Genomic DNA, 15,956 nt, shown 5'->3' on the forward strand with positions numbered 1-15,956 from the left:
GTGCACATTTTACTTTTCTAAACCCACAGAGACAATAAATACGTGTATCTTGGTTAGTATTGCAAACATTGATATGATAAAAAATTCCTATCGGATAAAATTGATTCGGTAAATATCGTGAACCTTTCCAGTAGCGATAATCGACAGTCTCCATGTGTCATTTCGCGACCTTTTGTTAAGTTGAGTCTGACTCATCCCCGCTGTTAAACCGAGCAAATCTCCGTTCTGGGGTTCGTCTTCCTGCAATTAAATGTTTCAAAAAGACATCATATCTCTTGTTATGACTCTTTGTTGGAAAAGGTTCTTTTGGCGATGCAATTGGAGGTACCGCAAGGAAAAAGAAAAAAGGTCACGCGACTTTTCATTCGTGAGCTGTGCTCTAAATCACTCAATATTGGTGTCATGTTGTTCACAGTGCAGTGGTTTTGGAGGTCACGCAACGTAACATTATCGTTGTCTGAAGTCAAGCAATGCTTTCTTACTTTGTCTTGCGTCCCAGTCCGTTTCACTTCCGCTTTCCAGTGGGGTGCGGTTCCATGGACGACTTCCTTGTAATTGAGGGGACCCAACTCGGCCAAAATTGACTTCGGTCTAAATTTGAAGAGAAAAACAGGGAATGAAATTGTGAGTAATCATGTTAAAAAGACTGCTCAAATCATGGGAAAAAAAAGAGAAAAAAAAACGCTTGAAAAATGCTGCATTACGTCATTATCAGAGGAATATCCGTCAAAGTTCCAAGACTTTTGTTGTCTTCCCGAATACACCAGGTCACTACGACTTGAAGAAGCCGAAGGGGGCCGGGAACTGTCCGGTCGTTCATTGGTAAAAGAACCACCCCTGAAAAAGAACACATCAGTGAAAATACACGCTGGACACTCCGAAAAGAATTACACGACTATTCTTCTTTATCATAAACTTAAGATTTCACCTACAGGCCAAGATAAGGTTAAAGCTGAGGTGTTGAGAAGGAGAAAGTAAAACCGGCCAGAGTTTTATCAGTCTACTCACCGAAACATGTGTTTTCCCTTTACTGGAGATCTACCTGGACTTTGCCACATGTGCTGCTGACCTTTCCGTGGGCTCGAGTCACCTTCACAAAGCAAGACAGACGAAGAAAGGAATGTTAAGTTATGCCTATCGTACAACTGTTGTAAAATGTACTAAGTCATTTGCTAAGTTTGAAGTGGTTTCCTTTGGAGCCCAAATTACTCTCAACAGGAGAAAAACCCACAAAATCCTGGATAAGTAAAAAAGGATGAAAGGGAGGAACAAAAAAAAAAAGATGGCTTTTCTAAATAAATGACTATGCAATTTCTTTTAAAAATTGCAAAGGATAATCTTCATTTTTCCCAAATTATGTAAAGAAAGAGTCGTCTTACTTTCTGAGTCAAATCCTGAAGGCCACACAGGAGGTCTTCTTTGTCCAGTCTAAAAAGACACAAGTAATAGGTTTAAGGCTTCAATTTGAAAGTAATCAATGATAACAATAATGATAGTGATGAAAATGACAACAACAACAATGATGATATACCCAATAAAAAAACTTACCGTACTTCCAACTTGAGAAACACTTTCAAAGTTGTCATCAACTGAGATGAAAACCAGAGGGAAAAAAAATATGAAAGGTCAACCATATTTTAGTCACCTGTTTAACATCCTTTAACTGGTTTACCTCTAAGAGTGACCAGCATCTAATTTCACCTTACAATATCACCCTTGAATCACACATTAAGGTTGCAAGAATAATAGGAATGATCACCAACTACAGAAGCTCTTGGCTGTTAACCAATGATATTCTAACATCAAGATCAATAACAATAATCCTTCAAAAAACAACACATCTCACATGAAAAGAGAATTTAGAGCCAAAGCTGTTTACCTTCACTTCCTGAATAAATACTTCCAACTGAAATGTAAAAATACACATATTGCTCAAAAATAATTTCTTAGGACAAAAAGGATACATATATGCACAATCTACAAACACACCTTCTGACTTTTTATCACTTGCTTGACCAGTAATAACCCTGTATCAAAAATAGATATCCTATTTTCAGCAAATTCTCTAGAGGCTATTGATACACGTAGCTTAGGTAAATTATTGTGTGATTATCATAACTAACTTGGCCTTTGTAATTCAGTTGCACACCTGTGCCTTGCTGTTCAAAATGTGGAAATTCTATCCAACAGATAAATCACTGACCAGCAGATAAGTGTCAAAAAAATGTGCTGCATTATTCACTGGATGGAGATTTATCCTGTGGATAGTGTTGTCCAACCTTTGGACAACCAGAACCAGAGTGAAGATCACATGAGTTGAACCATACTTGTTGATTCTAAGTTCAGCTCTTCAACTACAAGGATAGAACAATATGGCCAAAAGGGCTAGGGCCAAGTTAGTGCAAACTTGTCAGCTAATTTCTTGCCATATTTATAAACAAAGTTTGCCTAGAGTTTGCAACCACTGGAAACAATGAGCATTATAGCTACCATCAGCTGATTTAATTTCACAGGATTCACAACATGCAACCAAAGGCATTGCCCTTGCCAACATACAAAAAGGGTCTACAAAAACAGGAACTAATCTTGCCAGTGTGCAAGAGGTCTACAAACAGGAACTAATCTCACCAACATGCAAAAGAGCATGTTAAAGAACTGTTTGGACTAATAAGCACCAAACCAAAAACTGCAAGGTGCAAAGCATGGCCACAAGCATGGCCAATTCCACACCCAGTTTGCACTGCATACCAGCATAACTGTAAAAAATAGTCTAAACAAATTTTCATTAACGATGAACTTACTTGGCGCATCTGGCACATATGCTAACACGTATAGACTCTGATGTTCCATTTCCTTGTCTAATGGACTGCCAGTAAAAAAAAATGTCAAGATGCTTCAAGAAACAAACCAAATTGTCAGGCTCTTTATTTCAGCCTAGTAACCTGAATGACTGCTGCTTCTGGTTAAAAAGCTCTCTTAGCCCATAACAAAATTTGTTTTTCAATTAGATAAATATATTTTACAGGGATTTAGGCCACTACATCTTAAATTTTACCTTGGATAGTCTTGATCCCTTACTGCCCATGTTTGACACCCCTTCAGACTCCAGATCATCCACATTTTCTTCAGACAAAAAATATTCAACAATGAACATCTTCAATGCATAATAATTTCCCAATTTGATCATGTCATCATTATTTTAAACTACCTAATAATTCTGTGCCATCATCATGGTGGTCTTCACCATCATTTATGCCATTAACATCTCCACCCTGGTGACTCTTGTTCACGAGAAGAGCTTGAAGCTGCCGGCGATGTTCTTCAGCTGCATGTCTTGCTTTTGTTTTCCGTGACCTAGAAGACCTGTAAAAATATCATAAAATGTGCTCAGTAGTCAAAATACACTTGTACTGTGCAGTTGCATGGCACTGTTCATCATAAAAAGCCATTACAAGCACAAGTAATTTATTGAAAATTTTCATTCTCACCCATATGACGCCACAGATGATGAATCATTTTCTTCTTCTCTGGTTTTTATATCCTTCCCCATATTGAGCTCATCTTCCAGATTATCATCAACATAATTTGCTGGACCTGATGAAGCAGTCCGGCGGTTGTAAATTACTCTCCTTTCTGCTGGCACTGCCTGTGAATTCAAAGGAAATGAAAAGGTTTCAAACACCCTGCATACAAAAACCAGGTAATTTGTTCTCTATTAAATTACACTCAATCAACAATACTTTGAAAAGGAAACATCTCAGTCCTCCTCTATTGCTTAATGCCAAGTGACTTATTTCCACACAAAGTGTCACCGCTGACTCAAACATTGAGATCAAGGTAAGGATTGCCAACCTTAGATGCTCTTGATTGTCAAACAGATTCTCCCTGTCAATGTCATGAGAAATGAATTGAGGGCATATGGAGAACATGCTTATTGAAGTTAGGAAGTTGAGGGGCAGACTAAATGAAAGTAATGTGAGAATTACTTACACTTCTCATTAAAAGTACCTTACACTCAATCAAGGCCTTGTAGAAAATGTTGAATAACAAAATTAACACTAAATTATACAATCTTGACTAACCCTGGACATCTCAAGGCCAGGGCATTTAATAAAAGAGAATTCAAAGTACAAGTATAGGACCTGGCAAGTCATCTTTTGAGTAACAGACACAAAGTGGTGCAATTGTCTAATCAGGACTGTAGACTACTTAAATCAACACTAAAACTAATGTAGTCAGTAAAATTGAATAATTTTACATCTAGCACATACCATTTCCCCATTTCTTCCCCATGATGAAGCTATAAAGAAAGAGATTTACATTCAAATAAATGAAAATGCCTTGTGACAATTGCCGTTGTCAAATAAAATGCATATCTGTAACATTTTACCAAGAACCTTTGTTTTAATTGTTGTAGTCAGTACAAGATTTGAGAAAACAAGCAGGCCTACACACTTTCACTGCAACTGAGTTTAAAAAGTATCTAACTTTGCATTAAGCTGCATGTCACCTACTTCCTTTATATGCCCTGACATCTTGATCAACAGTCCTGGGTTGCCTGTGCTGTATGTTAAACCACTCATCAAAGTCCTGCGATGGTACAGCAGTCCTGTGATTCCATGGTGGTCTCTCACCATCACTTTGGGTTTGTCCTAAATTTAAAAATAAATAAATAAGACGACAGATAGAGAGAATGAAAAATTAAATTCATCTTTCTTTGCAACAAAAATAATACAAGAATTCAAGATTGATCTCACTCATATTGATCTCATAAAGTTCCGCTTAGTTCGAATAACTAGTGTAAGCAGCTATTTATGAGTCTTTTACTTGTGACTGGAGAGCAAGCAATAGTTGAATTAAACAGTGATCTGTATAATTCAACTATTTTGACAACTTTTAGAATAAAAAAAAGATTATCTGTGGGACAGGTTTAAGTTACAAATGGCAGCAACAATTCCCTGCCTGTGAAAAAGAAACTTTCAGTTAAAAATCTTTCTTCCTGAAACAAAATCTTTTAGCATCAAGAGGTCTCATGAACTCAGGTCAGTTTGAAATTGTGTAATGCTTGTATTGAAGCAGTGTACATAACATAATGCTGTCTGTTAGCTACTGTTTCCTTGTTTCAGTGTACATACCTGTTCGAGCAGGTGGTCGCATGTTGTCTCTGTCCCCTGCTCCTACACTCTTCATTGGCTTACTACCACTCCGCCAAGGCCGTGGATAATCTCTGCCCATTGTTTTAGATGCACTGCTTGGACGTGGTTGTGTTCCATCTGTGCGGGAGTCTGGACCAGCCCAAGACTTGGCCAACAGGTTTTGATCTATGAGTAAATGAAGGTGCCTTTTTTGACCTATCAAATAACCTCATACTGTTTGAACACATTTCATAAATTTCAAGGGAAAATTTAAAAATTAACAGAAAGAGGAAGAGCTGTATATTATGTGCAGGGTTACCGACCTGTAGTATAGTATTATTAATTGGCTTACCATCATCAAGTGAATGCCGTGCAGCTGGTGATCCTGAGACACCCATAGATCTTGCAAAAGATACCTTTGATCCTGAAGGGGGTAGTGATGATCCATGCCCCTGTTTACAAAGATACATTTCATTACTTACATGTACAAGTATCTGGGCTAACAAACAATCTGTGTTCCTATGACTTAGAAATATTAGCTTTTGTCCAGTGTTCCCAGGTCTCTGGAGAAGATTTGGAGAGATCTGGAGATTTTTATCATTAAAATGAACAATATTATTATTGAATGAGGTTTGACAAAATATTCTGACTTTTTGTGAAAAGTAGATAAATTACTCAATAAAACCAAAGGCTGGGAATGAGAAAAGAATTTTTTGCCACACCTCAGAGTTCAATAACTGTTTATTATTTGAATACCCAAGATATTTTCATAATCCCATTAACGAATCACAGTCTGACAGGTTTGGGAATCAATCTGCCCAACTTCCATGGACATATTCCAGTGTTAGTGATGAGCAAAATTCTTCTTACAGCAAGACACACCTGGATGGTATTGCAGACGAGAATAAAAAAATATCTGTAAGCAGTTAATTGCAAGTCCCATGGTGGGATCTAGACCAAGACTAACAAGACATCAGTGCAAATCGTCCCCACCTAAAGAATCATGACTAAGGGGTACATGTGGTAAATTTTTGGAACAAACTGAGATGACTATCACCTTAGACCCTTCAGAATACAACTTTTTCAAAACTTTAATCAGATAACCAACTGGATCATCAGGTGTATCCTTGATCACTTTTGCCATAAGATCCTAAAATAAAAGTTGTAAAAAAATTTTCAAACAACATTACAATATATATGTTGAAAACTTTGACCCTATGGCATCTGTTTCATGTCACACAATTTAAAGTAAAAAAAAAAATTGGTGACTAAGAAAAAAGTTGAGCTTGGGATTGAGGGAAACCCCTTAACAAATTCTAAATATAAATCTGCCTCGTTCTTTTCACCCACATCAAGCAGATCCCCCTCTCTTTTGAATTTAAAAATGGACCTCAACGCCCTGCTCCGCCAAAATTATTTGAGAACAATATATGCTGAGCTGATGTAACGTAAATTTGCGAAATTATGTACGTTTTGATGCGAAGCTAGCCAAGAAGACGGAAAAGAAATCAAGAATAATAAATAACGATTTCTTTTGGAAAAACCTGAAAAAAAACATATCAAGACACCATTCCTATTTCTCACCTCTGTATTCTACAGTTAGCATAAGCTAAATAATGCACGATGTGCTTTTTTATTATGATAAGGAATAATGTTGAGACTGAATGTTTCCCTAGACATGCTCGATTTTAAGTACAAGCGGTAACTAGAAGAAATCACAAACTGGGAGTCTAATTAGTTTATTTTCTTCAAACCCTTAGAAGGTGTGTAAGCACTTGTGGTCAGTTTTTCATTTATTCAATTCGAAGTTTTGATCAAAAGTTGGGGTCGGAATAAAGCGCGTAAAAATGTACATCGTTACCTCAAATAAAGCTCCTATGCGGTGTCTTTCTAAGTACTCCTGTACTTGCTGCGCAGCCATATTTAAGTTCACTTTCTCAAACACATTAACCACAAATATTTGTCGTAATAACTATGTGTTATCAATGTTGTTTACCGCCATTTCGATTTCCCAGGAAACGCTTCCCAGGGGTCTTTGCGCATACTCTTCGATGGCCCCTAAAGGTTGTGGGTGTCTTTTGGACTATTCATGTCCATTACATGATGGACTAGTTTCTTCGAAGAATCTGCAAGAGTGGGGTGACTCCCCGAGCGATAGGAACTTGGGATGTTTTGTGCAAGGCGAGCTGTTCGAATATTTGGTCGCAGAGGGCGTTCTGTGGCTTTGCGATCAACTCTTTGTGAGTTACATTCACAGGTACAGCGAAGAACAGTGTTAGTTTGGTCCACGAGGTGAGAAATGTCTTGATCTATTGTATAGCAATTTCGACCCACTACGGACAGAATGTAAAATGGTACTTTGTTTTTGATTACATGATCTCTATTGCTTCAATGTGATGGAATTTAGCTACCGAGATTTTATTGCCCTAGCATTTGGGCAATGAAAAAAGAAGGAGAAGAAAAGAATGTCTGATCTAACCTATATCACAATTTAAGAGTAAGATTTCAAGCCGCCGATATTCTTCGGAGATCACCGGATCGGTCATTACATCTGTTTCAGACAGTTCATATTACAATTTTATTTTCAGAGATGTGCCACGCTTCAGACACGTGCTCTCCACTAGTCTACCAAAATGTGGCTTTCGCTGGTTCAGCTCAGAGGGTAAGCTTTCGCAAAGATTAATTACCTGATAAAATTCACGCACTTCATCAAATTTGCATTTTATTACTGGTGCAATAAACAAACGGAAGGGAATGTGTTCTAGTCCCAATTTCGTTTTGATCATACACTCAACAACTTCCTTCCCCTCTCTCAAAGAACTGAAACAGCCTCAAGGAGAGGGGATTCAGTTAAACTCTTACTTTGGCCGGCAGTTGAAAGTTCTTGAGTCTGTTAGAGTCTGATTGTTCCTTAAGTGTTTACGTTACCCATGCCTACCTATTATGTAACATCTGTTGGTCTTGTATCAGATCATAAGTGGAGGGCTGTTATTGGAAACTGGTTCTTGTGATAACTTTGTTTGATATGTGAACTCCCCTTGATCCTAATTTTAGTGATGATAAGAAGTAGAGAAAAAACACATCTTGGAATGTTTTCTAAAAACTTTCCTAATCTTGATTGTAAAAGAAGATTCCCAAAATGAACCCCCCTTGATCCCAATTTGATGAGATGGAGATGTTGAGAAAAACATCTTTTTTTGGCTTAACCTTCCAACTCTTGATTCTGAAAGATGATTCCTAAGGTAAACCTTCCATATCCCCAAAAATCCTCAGCTTCATATACAAAAAATAATTATGATAAAAATCTCAGTGACCCTCATAAACAGTCCAGGTTTATGACTATGCGTAACAGACATTTGTATTTCTGCACTTCTGTCCCACATCCTATGCTTATGATTCCAGTTTTACACCCTTCTCCCTCTTTCTTCTGTAGGTCTACCCCCTCACACAAAAGTAAAACTACCAGCTTTGTCACCAACAATGGAAATGGGAACCATTGTGAGCTGGGACAAGCAGGAAGGTGATGAACTTAGTGAAGGAGATCTGCTAGCACAGATTGAAACAGACAAGGCCACAATGGAATTTGAAACCCCCGAGGAAGGCTTCCTTGCCAAGATTTTAATTCCTGCTGGTTCCAAAGATGTTCCTATTGGTAAACTTTTGTGTATTATTGTTGAAAAGAAAGAAGATGTTGCAGCATTTGAGTCTTTTGTGCCTGAAGAGACAGCTGCACCATCTGCAGTAAGTGAATGTAGCCTTTGCATGATACCCCTCTATATTTCTCCCTTCATTTTCCCTCCCATTTCCACTTTGCTTCCTTCCTTCCCCTCCTTCCAGTCCCCTGCCATAGAGTCTTTTCCTTTGACATTCAAAACTGCCTTCAACTGACTGTAGACTACAAAGTGTTGTGCTAGAGGTACATGTGAAATAGGAAAATAAAAGAATCAATCTTACATCAAGAAGAAACAAGGATGGCTAAAAGTATTAAAAGTGATTGAAAGGATGAAATCAAAAAATTGAAATCAAATTTTTCCAGTCGTAGAAACCCTATACAGCTCTGTAAGGGTCTCACAAGCACTGCAGATTTCCCTTCCTTTTAAGTAAAACACTGAATGAGTTTAGAGAAAGATGTTTTTCGTCTTGTCACGAGTGTGGGACAAAGAAAAAATTCTGAGTCCTTATGAGGAAACAAACCTCTGACCTTCGGATTCCACACTCCGATATTCTACCACTGAGCCACAGAGACTCTATGGCAAGCAAGGTCTATTATGAAGTTCATAAGTATTAAGAAGTTCATATGAACCCTATTCCTAGCAGTTTAGACATTTAAGTTTCCACCATGGCCAGGAGATTGTGTTGTGTTCTTAACTTGAAGTAAGTTAATTAACCCTCACAGTAGATCTCTCTAACCTGGGCAAAAAAGGAGTCAAACAAAACTGTCAGGAAAACCTGACAAAATGCTAAGGGATAACCTTAACCAGCATTTCATCTATAAATAAACTCCAAGGAAGTTTATTTCATTTGGATTTATGTTTACCTACTTTTTTTTTCTTGTAGGAGAAGCCTGCAGAACCAGCAGCTGCTGCTGCTCCTCCCCCACCCCCAGCACCATCTCCCCCACCCCCTCCTCAGCCTGTGACTCTTGCCCCTCCCTCTCCCCCAGTGGCTGCACCAGGTGGTAGAGTATTTGCCAGTCCTCTGGCAAGAAAGATGGCTCAGGAGAAAGGCATAGAATTAAGTGTAAGTAATACTGTGAGATCAGTGGACATATTTTATGTTGAATAGACATTTATGAGTGATGAATGACTGAGTATTTAATGTCACAAAACTGAAGTCAAATTTTTCATGACAACCAATCTGAAAAAAGTGAAAATTAAGAGGAGCTAATTAGAACTTACTATGAATACCTGTTAAACATTTGTGTGGCTAAAATGGAAGAAAGGGCATATAGTATCTTCCATTTTGATCCATTAAATATTTTTGCTGAAGTGCAGTTGGTCTAAAGGCATCACATGGCTGAATATTCCCCAGCTAAAACTGCATCATATTATTGGGGGTTGAGAAGGTGGCACAGATTTGCAGACTAAATTACAAATTTTGTTTAAGTGTACTTTTTGCTGATGATTCTTGTCCAATGTTCAGTCTCTTCAGGGGAGTGGTCCTGGTGGACGGGTGATAGCACAAGATGTGACCGGTGCAACTCCTGTTGTTTCAGCAACTGCACCTGCACCAGTTCATGTACCAGGTAAGTGTAAGATGGAATTACAGTGATACCCAAGATGGCTGTTGTCTACTGGCTAAAGATAAAAACAGCCTGTACCAAAGTTGACTGGGTCAATTTTGTGTTTTAGTCAGTCAAGGAAGGTGGTAGATTTTGACCTCTTGCAAATGCCAGTCCAATGAAGAAAAAGTTATCTATTTTGTCATTAGTGGGACACAAAGAAAAGTATCTGAGTTCTCCCCCCCCCCCCCCACAAGAATTCACACCTCACACCTTCAAACAATTGTGGAATCAGAAGCTCTGTAATATTGAAGAAATGTAAAATGGTTTCCGTGTTTACATAGCCTAATGTAAACACACAGGAGGTTGGGAGAACACGAGATAAGCGTAGGAAACCACGATGCAAAGCGGAGTGGTTTCCAGCTTATCTCATGTTCTCCCAACCTCCCAAGTGTTTACATCAGGCTACGTAAACACGGAAACCATTTTACATTTCTTTTATAAAATAACTAATGAAAGAGGAACGAAAACCATGTTTACATACACTCGTGTAAATGGTTTTATGGCCAATCAGAGTGCACATACTATTTGAATTATTTTATAAAAACCCTTAGGGTTTAAGAGGGGATCAGATTTTTTGCTTTGTCCTACTTCTATCTGTTTTTGGTTCAATCAAACTAACTCACTGAATTTAAAAGGAAAATATAAGATTTCCTGCTTGGAATTATTTTATTTTCCTTTTCCTCAAGGTTGGTACCAAAATGGTTAGATTATATTCCAATTGATTCTAGAAACAGATTAGTATGAAACAGACTTGTTTGTACTCCTACTGACAGAAGTTAACATAGAAGACTTTGATTCTTTTGTGTCTTACACTTAGTGTTATTAGCTTGCTTCCAAACATATGAGGCCTGGGCTATAATTTTAACCCTACAAGCATTGTAATCACTGGGTGAATGGCATATTTATTCATTGTTTGGTTTTGTGTTCTCTGTGTATTTTAGGTGCAGAGTTTACTGATATTCCTCTATCAAATGTTAGAAAGGTACGTGTAATGGAATCAAAGATTCTCCTTTGAAGGTCAAACTGCAATACCAGGTTCTTAATTTTAGTTTAATACATGTTTCCACAGGTTATTGCTAGAAGACTTCTTGAATCAAAGCAGACAATTCCACATTATTACCTGTCAGTGGATATCAGATTGGACGATTTGCTCGAGTGAGTGTAATGACTTAATAGATAATTAGTCAATGGAAAAGATGCAAAGATTGATTTTATCCTCATTCAAATCTCTGCCGTTATTCTGGGTGAAATGGCAAATGAGTGCATCATCCTTTCATTTCCTAGACCTAATTAACAATTCTCCACATTTTCTGGCATACGTCTCTTATAGTGTTAGCTCTGCAAATGTGGTGTTAAGTGAAACAATATAGCTTTGATGATATGTTTCTTCCTTCTCATCTCTCACTGCTGGAAATTGTACTGATGTTGAAAGGAGAAATTCCAGTTTCGTCACTGGTATGAGCAAGAGGAATAAGCTGCAAGTTGCTTTTTTAAGCAGCAGAGACGTGAGAATCATGCTGCAGCTTCTACGTAGAATTCTTTACGTGTATTTCACAGGCCTGATTTATTTTAAGTCAGATTTGGAGAATGTTCTGTTGTTACTTTATACTACTCTTCTGTGGCTACATTTCTTCCTGAAAACCCTGTTTATGAAGTGATTTTTATTTTGTCTTTCAGAGTAAGAAAGCAACTGAATGCAGATTCTAATGAAGAATACAAACTCTCAGTCAACGACTTCGTCCTAAAGGCCTGTGCTTTGGCCTCTAAAAAGGTTCCAGAAGCAAACTCGTCGTGGATGACGGATTTCATCAGACAGTAAGTTTAGCAGTGTTATAAATTTACAGCTAATTATTTCTCTCCCTTTATCAAGAGGGTGGGGTGGGAAGGAGGGGCGGGAAGGGAGAGAGGGAGAAGGGGGGATGTTCGGTTTGGATTTAAAATGATAACCTTTATGTAAAATCTAATTTCAGACACCATAATGTTGACGTTAGTGTTGCTGTGAGTACAGAATTTGGATTGATCACACCCATAGTTTTCAATGCGGATAAAAAGGTGGGTAGAAAGCTTTTTAAAGTAGTCATTTGTCTGACCTTTGTCACGCATTGTTATGTTTTTCACTGTGCAAAAAACCCGTTATAGTCTCCTTTGCAGCTGTTGTTTGACGAGGTCAAGCAATGCTAACTGTTCCTAAAAGTAAGTTGCGTGATGCGGAAACTGAACTCAGAGAGGGTCTAAATATCTCAAGTGGAAGGAACGGCAAGGCATCATCGCAGTAAACGACTAGAGAGAAAAATGGCGAAACAATTACTGTTGGAAAGGAAGTGTGTTGAGAAAGGAAAAGAAAAACAAGGCCAAAATCAGAGAAAGGAGAAAGTGAATGGGAAAGCTTGGGGAAATAAAGAAAAGTACATTTAATACAGAAATAGAGGGGATATTCAGTAACCCATTCCTGACCTTCTTAAAAGGCAGACGTTGTAGAATGGGCTTATTTACGGACTGTTTAAGTAGAATAGCTGTGGGAAAGGCAGTAACGTAACGGCTATAGCTTAATTGTGTATTGTTTCGGAGAAAGGTACCTTTCTCTTGCAGAGTCTCCCTCCACTCAGGAGTATAAATGGGTATCTGCGAAGTAGCTTTTGAACGAAGGCATATTTCAGTCGTCGATTCTCTGTGTAGGCCAGTGGTATTCCATCTAGAAAGTGTAGCTTCGTGCTGAAATTGAGATTAGCAGAGGTCTGGCTGCTTTCCGTGTTAACATTGTATACTGACATACTTTTTGTTTAAAAGCAAAGTGGTTTGCTTTTCTAACATCCTTGAATAATTCTGATGAGTAATAAAGCCGTGAAGACTGTAATAGTCCTCTTTCCAGAGACTTAATAGTCCGTGATGAATTTTCTTCAGGGCTTACAAGAGATAAACGCTGATGTAACTACTTTAGCCCACAAAGCCAGAGATAACAAACTTCAACCTCATGAGTTCCAGGGAGGCACAATTACAGTGTCTAATCTTGGGATGTACGGTGTTAAGAACTTTTCCGCCATTATCAACCCCCCTCAGGTAAGTGATTTTATTTCGTATTGGTGCTGCTATCTCAATTCGAATTGTCTGCAAGCACGAAGCTCCTTTCGATTGAGTGTTGTGAAACCAAATCCAAATTAATTAAAACGGCCAATCAAAAGAAAGGGAAAATACCTTTAAGAGCCAATGAGAATACGAAAGATAAACAATTCAACTGTCTAAAGCGCGGGAAAACGCGGTTGACCAAGTCATGATTGGTTTGGGTTTTGCATCTGATCGGTTTAGAGAGTGGCGCGAATTTTCTGGAACAATCGCCGAGCGAGGTAAAGAAAGACCCATGCAATCCCAGATTATCGCGGATTACTTTGGACACAATTGCTGTATTTGACGAGTTTGAACAAAACATCGTGATTTGGCAGGTAGTCCAATCTGACAATGTGCAATAATTTACGATAAAAAAAGTTCAGTAGTTGTCGTATTCTTCGATTTTTAAATTTGTTTTTCTTGATTATTTTTGGGAAATTAGGCTCTTACAGTTTGAAGACGTGATCAGCCATTTTTCATGGACGAGCGCTGACACATCTACGCATGAGCAGAATATCCTAAACTTGTAGTGATGGGGTTGAAGGTGATATTAACTTTATCCCTCACACTGATTCTTAACATTTACTTTCTGTATTTTCTCAGGCCTGCATTTTAGCTGTTGGAAAGGCAGAAAAACAGGTCGTTGTGGACGAAAATAGCGAAAAGGGGTAAATTATGTTGTGGCAGTTGTTGTTGTTTTTGTTGTTGTTATGTTATCGATGCGTAATTCGTTACCTAATTCTGAGAAAGCGGTTGCTCGCAGTAGCAAATTTTTCTCGAAATTCTGCCCCCCGTCTTCTTTTCCTTACTTATCTCAGTCTTCCTTCCGAGAATTATTCGCCGTCTGGTTGGAAGATCTAAAACTTTGATCAGTTTACTGAAGTATTCAGGCAAACAGCGAGCATTTTATATGATAGAATTATACCGTGAAAGCGAACAACAAATATTCACCAGAGATTTAATTTTGTTGTCATCGTGTAACGCATCTCGCAAACGATCACAACATTTTGTTCATGATGAAGAAAATCGGACATTTTCATTTGATTTTACAGCATTAACCCTTTACGTTATGCATATTCTCCATACTGTTCTCTATACATTTCCAAAGGTGCCATAAGGAGAATTTGTTTAACAATCAAGAGTTTCTTTAACTGGTGATCATTTCCGTTTTTCTCGTGACCTCAATATTTGATTCAAGGATGATGTCGTCAGAAGAAATTAGATGGTAGTAACTCTTAGGGATTAAAGGGTTAACCGCTGAAAGACAAATAGCGAAAGCTCAAGTCCTGGCCCTTGAATTCTACGCTAAGTCACTTAAATTCTTTTTCTTTTTACTTTCACTTTTAAAAACAGCTACACAACTGGAACAATGATGTCTGTCACTTTGAGCTGCGATCACCGAGTTGTTGACGGCGCTGTTGGAGCGCAATGGCTGTCAGCTTTTAAAAGCTATTTAGAGAAACCTCTTACAATGTTGTTGTGACGGAAAAGCCAATTTAAATCATGGAACAGCACTCACGGGGAAGCCAGGCCTGGCGAATTTACTTCTGAAACACAGTAAAAATACCTTATTCCAAGAGATTCTGAATTATAATTCTTATGACCGATTGACATTGAAGGAGTCGAGACGGTTTTGAAACGGTTTGCAGTGACTATAAGTTGGTTACTTGGTATTATATGGATATAATTTGAGTGGTCAGTGTGTGCTGGCGGAAAACTTAACTTAGATTTTCAATATTCGTTCTTTCTGAGAAGGGGTTTGCATGGCGAAACCAAACAACGGCTGCGAATGATGCATGCGATTGACACTATTTCTCAACAATTCGTTTCTTGATAACTTCGATTGGGTTTCTTCCCTTGTGGGTAATGCATGCTATTTATTTCTTAGCATATTGTTAAGGAAGTAATTCTTAAATAATTGGCAAAGATAAAATTTAGTGATCTTCTCTCTCATGTAATTTCTGATAGCTGTGAAGAGGGGAACTCTACCTCTTAACTTTACGACCGCAAGTTGATTTTTATTGCAGTCGAACGAATTGGAAAATTGGGTCACACCCAGGTGTTTGGTTAGTTTGTTTGTTTGTTCTTTTTATTTCGCACGATCTATATTTCAAAAAAATAAGAAAAATTATTATCCTTCTAATTGTGTCAATAAACTGTTCATTTAACATTTTTCAACATTTTTATCTTCTCGTTATCGTTTATACATTTGGCTCTGCTTGCAGAGGTGGGGGGAATCTTTAACGTGTTAGTAAATAAGGTGTATGTTCTCTCTTTTACCCAGAGTGCTTCTCTTCTGATAACTAACTAGCGCATGCTCGACCTACAAATAGTTTCACGCTATGTTCACGTGCGACGACGTCACCAAACAACACAACGCCTCCTGCCCAAGTAAACTAATGACGCGCAAAGGAGAAAAGGGTCAAATCAACTCC

The 15,956-nt window shown here is 38.1% G+C and overlaps 2 protein-coding genes across 2 annotated transcripts; one reads left to right on the forward strand and one right to left on the reverse strand.

Moving 5' to 3' along the window:
- Positions 1 to 100: 100 nt before the first annotated feature.
- Positions 101 to 7,145, reverse strand: LOC131770497 (uncharacterized protein C8orf34 homolog). The gene is made up of 18 exons (XM_059086211.2): positions 6,997 to 7,145; positions 6,193 to 6,285; positions 5,488 to 5,587; positions 5,136 to 5,321; positions 4,515 to 4,652; positions 4,272 to 4,300; positions 3,489 to 3,646; positions 3,209 to 3,363; positions 3,056 to 3,123; positions 2,802 to 2,866; positions 1,990 to 2,027; positions 1,880 to 1,906; positions 1,549 to 1,589; positions 1,380 to 1,428; positions 1,009 to 1,090; positions 705 to 837; positions 483 to 591; positions 101 to 240 (listed from the first exon to the last, which is right to left on the reverse strand). Exons 1-18 carry the CDS (start codon positions 7,054 to 7,056, stop codon positions 176 to 178), a joined length of 1,596 nt encoding a protein of 531 aa, XP_058942194.2. The 5' UTR covers positions 7,057 to 7,145; the 3' UTR covers positions 101 to 175.
- Positions 7,146 to 7,256: 111 nt separating this feature from the next.
- Positions 7,257 to 15,699, forward strand: LOC131770434 (dihydrolipoyllysine-residue acetyltransferase component of pyruvate dehydrogenase complex, mitochondrial). The gene is made up of 12 exons (XM_059086145.2): positions 7,257 to 7,427; positions 7,724 to 7,797; positions 8,569 to 8,876; positions 9,693 to 9,875; positions 10,278 to 10,380; positions 11,361 to 11,401; positions 11,489 to 11,574; positions 12,097 to 12,234; positions 12,390 to 12,471; positions 13,321 to 13,476; positions 14,125 to 14,189; positions 14,875 to 15,699. Exons 1-12 carry the CDS (start codon positions 7,303 to 7,305, stop codon positions 15,002 to 15,004), a joined length of 1,491 nt encoding a protein of 496 aa, XP_058942128.2. The 5' UTR covers positions 7,257 to 7,302; the 3' UTR covers positions 15,005 to 15,699.
- The last annotated feature ends 257 nt before the right edge of the window (positions 15,700 to 15,956 follow it).

Source organism: Pocillopora verrucosa, chromosome 5 (genome assembly GCF_036669915.1).
Source record: "Pocillopora verrucosa isolate sample1 chromosome 5, ASM3666991v2, whole genome shotgun sequence".
NCBI classification, from domain to species: Eukaryota; Metazoa; Cnidaria; class Anthozoa; order Scleractinia; family Pocilloporidae; genus Pocillopora; species Pocillopora verrucosa.